Raw genomic sequence first — 6,358 nt, forward strand, 5'->3', positions numbered from 1 at the left:
CTAGAAGACATGTAGATTATTTTCAATATCATAGAGAACCTGCTTTTAGAGTGAGGGATAACTCAAGTGGTTAGATCCCCTCCCGATTCCTAACAATCCCTTGTATCTAAATTGGATTATTGCCTTGTCTGCCTACATAGATCTTCCTAAGCTTTTTTTTTATAAGTTATGTTCATAGAGTTATATTATACGTATGTACTTCGTGTATTATAAGATCTTGTTAGATTTATCTCATATTATATTTTCAAATATTAAGAGTTTTTAAAAAAAATTATAAGTACGTATTAATGGTTAAAGTTAGACATTTGGGATCCCGACCAAGTTTTAAGAGTCAATACTAAGCTACCATGACATCTAGACATGCACATACAATTGTAAGGGCTCCATCATCTAGTACGTGCTAAGCAACTAAGCTAGAAGATAAAAGAGATGAAAGTTGACAATTCCTTCATCTCTTTATAAATTTTGTTCTAGTACTTTGACAACTAATATTCCTATATTATTTAATTGTATTTCAGAAACCCAATTAAAATTTAATCATCAAGTTTAAGATAATGGTGCACAACTATTTATGTAATAAGCAAACCAATAAAATCAAATTGCAAAGAGAGAACTAAAACAAGATTAAGACAATTAAAATAACATGGTAGCAAAATATTTAGTGGTGTTAGTAGTAATTACAACACTAATATTGAGTAATAATAATGTATATGCAACAGATTTAATTGTAGGAGATGATGCAGCCTGGAAAGTTCCTGATTTACCAACGTTTTACTCTTCTTGGGCTTCCAATCACACTTTCATTGTTGGTGATACTTTAGGTAACAATATCAATGCATTTCTTCTCTATTTTAATTCAACAATTTATTTTTCAATTTAGGTTGGTCTAATGTTTACAATATGGATTCAATTTTTGAATTTTTTGATGTGTAAAACATTGCTAAAATTTCGTTTTCCTATCATGTACTGATGTACATTAATTTATATGTTATGGTCCTATGAAACACGTACCATGATAACGTCACATTTAATCTTAGCTATCTGAATTTATAATTTAGCTAGCTTTTTGTACCATGTTTAAGTTAAAATTAATGGAGGATTGAATAATTTTTTTTACAGTATTCAACTTTATGAATGGATCTCACACGGTGGCCTTAGTGAACAAAGATGCATATGAGACATGTAACACAAGTAACGTTATCTCAGTCAAGACTCAAAGTCCTGTACGAGTTCCTCTTCAGAAAATTGGCCAACTTCACTTCATGTGCACCATTGATGGCCATTGTTTGTCCGGCCTCAAATTTGCCATCAATGTCACCGACGAGTCACCTATGTTGTCGTCACCACCAGCTCCCTCGTCAGCCCCATCAGCTTCAAATGTCACTCCTTTTGCTACTCTCATTGTCTCATCTAGTCTTGCTTTATTTTTGCTTCTTGTGGGATTCTATTGTTAACCGTTTGAAAGTGCTCGCAATAACATATAGTTGTTCAATTTTGTAAGAGTGTAAGACAACGCATGTGTTAACATTATTGATGTGGTATTTCTTATTGGCGTGTATGTAGGATGACATGGTAACACTTTATTTATGGTGTTACAATAAGTCGTAAATTGAGGGGCATGTTAACATGTCGTACTTCATATTTATGTGTCTTCCAAAGGCTAGAGAAATTCTTAACAATAAGGGAGAAATTCTTAACGATCCATCTCTCTAGATAAAAGGCCTAAATTACATGGATGCATGGATCTTAGGAATGAAATAAACCTTCAAAATGGCTAATGACTGTTATTTGGGCCAAGTACACTTCTAAAAAAAGCCCAAGTAATCGACTTACCAATTTGCCATTACTCATAAGTTATAACCCGAATCAAACTCGATTCAAACCTACCTCTAAGGCTCTGTTCAGTTTATCTATTTCTGCTGAATTGAAATTATTTTTACTTAATTAAAATTATTTTTACTGAACTGAAATTATTTTTTACTGATTCTCAATTGTATTTCTTCTTTAAATTTTATTGATTTTTACTAAACTTGAATTATTTTTATTAAACTGAACTTATTTTTACTTTAATTTTACTGAATTGAAATTAATTTTACTGAATAATTTTTTTAAAGGTGAAGTGAATAGGGCCTAAGTTTTCTAGCTATAATTAATTTAAGCTAAACATAGCTTATAACCAAAAAAAAAAAAAAAATCCCTAGTAATTTAATTCATGTTGAACATAGTTAATAGCCAAAAAAAACATCAAGCATGTGATCGCTGAATAATGATTCTGTGTTATCAAAGAAAGCAAATCTCTTGGTACGAAGTCAACAATATACCATTGACTTCACATTTGATAACTTCACATTTGATATACACTATAATTATTCCATACTTAAACTTACACTTCACTATACCTTATATTATACTGATCGAGTTACATGTATATATATAGTTACTTGCACTGTCTCTTCGACCAAAACAAATATTTTCAAAGAGAGAAAATTAAAAGATGAAAAAAATGAGAATAATTTCAGTGATAATCATAGAATTTGCATTATTATTGTTTCATTGCACAGATGCAACAACATATATGGTTGGAGATGCATTAAATTGGGTGGATCCTCCTACTCCAATAACCTATTCTATTTGGGCTTCTTCCAATGTCTTTGTCAAAGATGATGTTTTAGGTAATTTTATTTTCTTATGTATGTAAAATCAAAATAGCTTATTATATTTTTTGATTTAATAGCTAGTCAAGAATTATATTATTTAGCAAATATATTTTCCTTGTAATATTAATTTTTGTAATTATGTGTTAATCATTTTAATTCATGTGTTGCTAAGGAATCATTTTCATGAATTGAAAACTTTTTCTACCTTATTTAAAAATTGAAACACATATCATGCTTTCAAATACTACCTCCGTTACATATTAGTTGCAACTTTGGAATATTTTATCTCTCACAAATAATACCCAAAGTTGCAACTAATATGTAACGGAGATAGTATGTTGATTTCACCCGTGAACAAGCTTTTCTACAAAGTATTTTGTAATCATATAAGATATATATGAATGTTTGAATAGAATTATAATTACTACAGATGATTTAAAATTATAACGTAGAATAAAATAAATGTGGGCAATGTTCCTATACCTATATGTACATTTGCACACCCGTCCTCAATTATTGTAACGCTTTTATTTAAGTTATATATTCATGGATGCTCAACTCAAATTTGAACTAATCTAATCATTTTTTCCAAAATTTGCAGTATTTAATTTCAATAATGGGAGCCACAATGTAGCAGAAGTAACAAAGAAAGCCTACAATAAGTGTAACACAAGGTCTCTTATCTCCCTTCACCACCAATCCCCAGTTAGTATTCCCCTAAACAAAGAGGGCATAAGATATTTCATTTCCACCCTTAATAATGATTGTCTAAATGGTCAAAAATTGGCCATCAATGTCTTACAACACTTGCCACCACCGCCTCCGGCTACACCACCACCGGAAATTGCCTCGGGATCGAATAGTCCAACTCTTCCTCCAGCTGTTCCTACTATTGATGTTGTGATTACACCTCCTTCACCTTCAACTAATTCAGCTCCTTCATACTTTGGTCCTAATGTTACCTTTCTAAGTGTAATGGTAACCCTAATTTGTGGTGTACTATGTCAAATTGTAATTGTTTAGACTTTGAAATTTTGATTTTGTAATTAAGTTCTTTATTGGCTTGTGAATTGACACTATGCGAGGGGCCAGGGTGGATGATAAATATCTCATAAACTTAACATTCATTATCCTAGTAGACGCATCACAATGACATAATCTTTGTTTGATTAGATAAGATTTATTCTTATTCCAAGTCTAAAGTTCGAAAAGTGTTATTTTAATCAAATTACACTTCTCGCACACCATTGCACATAGATTAAAAATAAACTTAGTTAGAATTTCAATCTCATAAGAATGGGCGAACCAATATTAAGAACTTACGAATTAGTTGTATACAATAACAAATTACACATCGGGTATTGCTAATTCTACAAATTCTAAGACTAATTCTGATTTCAATGGTATTGGTACGACTACATACACAATCTTTTGAATTCTAGAACAACTTGAATTAGTCATAAAAATTGAAATTGTACTCCTCCTTATTAGAAATCGTCTTTTTGACATTTGATTTTTATAATTCACCAAATTATAAATAGGTGATGAAAGCATAATTATTACTCTAGTTACGTATTTACCAACATTATAATTTTAGACTAATCATTCTATGTTTTTTTTTTTTTTTTTGGTGATGCATCATCTTTTTATTGTTATTTTTAGGTTCAATTATATGTTATGCACCAAACACCATCATTAATTTTTGGGTAATGCTATATGTAGCCCTAAGGGCTATACATAAGCATTAAATATACTCTTGGAAATTGTATAAAAAATTAAGAATTCATGACAAAACACGCGTAAATCAGTGTAATTAGTGTTTATATTTTGATGATTTTTTAACTTTTTACGATTTTCAAGTGTAAATTTAATGCTTATATGTAGCCCTAAGGGTTATGTATAGCATTTTCCAAATATTTAGCAAGTCAAAAAAAAAAATTGTTGGGTCAGGGTGAAGTTTATCATCACAGCCCCAAAGGCCGTCCCAACACTATGTCAAATAATTACAAATTAACAGTTTAACACAAAGTATTTATAGTGAAAAATATTACTGTGTAGATCATCAAAGTACTACATAAGAACTACAAGTAATATGTAGTGAAAAATATTTTTAATATGATAGGATATCTTTTAGGAAGATTGTGTACATAGTGGTACAATATGAAAAAATCATTCAACTAATCAACTTGGACAACTTTAATCCGCTGCACAATATTTCAGACGCAAAAATTAGGGAAAAAAAAGGCTTTTATTTTATTTCTAGAAGTTTTTTTTTTAGGGAAAGCGAGGGAGTTGTTTTCATTCATTTGCGGACAAATTGTCCATAAGTACATACGGAGCAATGTCACTAGGACAGCAATTAGACCAAACTTGCTCAACAACATATGGGATAACACGGGCCATATGGTGAGCAACAAAATTCCCCTCCCGCTTAACATGAGACCAAGTGATATGATCAAAATAAGTACAAGTATCTAAGACATCCTCTAGCAAATTATCTAAATCCGAGAGATAAAAAGAAGCTTTCGAGAGTCTTGAAATGATAGTGCTGTTATCTGACTCCAGAATGATATGCTTGAACCCATGTTGCCTCGCCAATCGAACAACATAAATTGCAGCTTTGCATTCTGCTAGCACAGGGGACCAGAATGCCTTGTATCTTCGGACAGCGGCAAAAGCAACCTCTCCCAGGTGATTACGAGCAACAACACCCAATCCTACCTATCCCTCAATATTCAAGGCAGCGTCACAGTTAACCTTGATGCAATCTTGAGCCGGGGGTTTCCAAGTCTTCGAGCTCCTGCTTGATTTCGGGCTTTTACAACCGTAAATCTTTGTGGTGTACCTGTTATAGTCCTCAACCAGGTTGGTCATGCGCAAAAGGAAAGTATTAAAGGAAGTCTCCCTGTTGTTGAAGACTTTATTATTGCGCCTTTCCCAGATTAACCAAAGGAGGGCTGCTCCTCGTTGCTGTAGTTTCTGGTTTTCACTGCTCCACGCTTCTAGCAGGTCTTTGAAGTCAGGGAACTCGTCCAATTTGACAAGCTTTTCACAACTGGCTGCTGTCCACAGCTCCCTAACAGCAGGGCAGGTAAAGAGGGCATGGTGCAGAGATTCGGATTCAGTCAGGCACCAGGGGCAGAGGTCATCTTCAGACATATGTCTGAACTTCAACAGAGCACGAACAGGTAAAGAACCAGTGCAAGCACGCCACAAGAGGTGTCTTACCTTGGGAGTAGTCTCGAGCTTCCATAAATTAACCCACGCTTGATGAAATAGATCAAAATTGCAAGATTTTCCCAACATATATGCAGTTTTGACAGAGTAAAAGCCATCATTGGAAAAAGCCCAAGTGAGTTTGTCCACCGGATTTCTCAAGCTTAGAGGGATCGAAAGAATGCATTTGATGTCTCGCTCATTAAATATATTGGCCAGCAGCTCATGATTCCACTCCATGGAATCAAAGTCAATGAGATCACTGACATAAGTGACCAAGTCAAAGCGAGGAGATAGAATTTTCGAGCCATTTTCGTCAGCAACCCATGAATCTTCCCAGACATTAATTCGGCTGCCATTACCAACCCTCCAGATAAGACCTTCTTTGACTTAGGCCTTAGCTCCCCAAATGCTTCTCCATGAATAGCTGCAAGAGAGGCCTAGAGAAGAGCTCAAAAAATCTCTATGAGGGAAGTATTTTTTGC

At 33.3% G+C, this 6,358-nt stretch overlaps 2 protein-coding genes across 2 annotated transcripts; one reads left to right on the forward strand and one right to left on the reverse strand.

Moving 5' to 3' along the window:
• The first annotated feature begins 2,436 nt into the window (after positions 1-2,436).
• Positions 2,437-3,715, forward strand: LOC145634374 (mavicyanin-like). The gene is made up of 2 exons (XM_081685792.1): positions 2,437-2,672; positions 3,259-3,715. The coding sequence occupies exons 1-2, from the start codon at positions 2,495-2,497 to the stop codon at positions 3,678-3,680; spliced, it is 600 nt and encodes a 199-aa protein (XP_081541918.1). The 5' UTR covers positions 2,437-2,494; the 3' UTR covers positions 3,681-3,715.
• Positions 3,716-4,955: 1,240 nt separating this feature from the next.
• Positions 4,956-6,113, reverse strand: LOC145636553 (uncharacterized). Its single transcript, XM_081688132.1, has 2 exons — positions 5,520-6,113; positions 4,956-5,378 (listed from the first exon to the last, which is right to left on the reverse strand). The coding sequence occupies exons 1-2, from the start codon at positions 6,111-6,113 to the stop codon at positions 4,956-4,958; spliced, it is 1,017 nt and encodes a 338-aa protein (XP_081544258.1).
• Positions 6,114-6,358: the final 245 nt, after the last annotated feature.

Source organism: Chenopodium album, chromosome 6 (genome assembly GCF_948465745.1).
Source record: "Chenopodium album chromosome 6, dcCheAlbu1.1, whole genome shotgun sequence".
Classification (NCBI taxonomy): Eukaryota; Viridiplantae; Streptophyta; class Magnoliopsida; order Caryophyllales; family Amaranthaceae; genus Chenopodium; species Chenopodium album.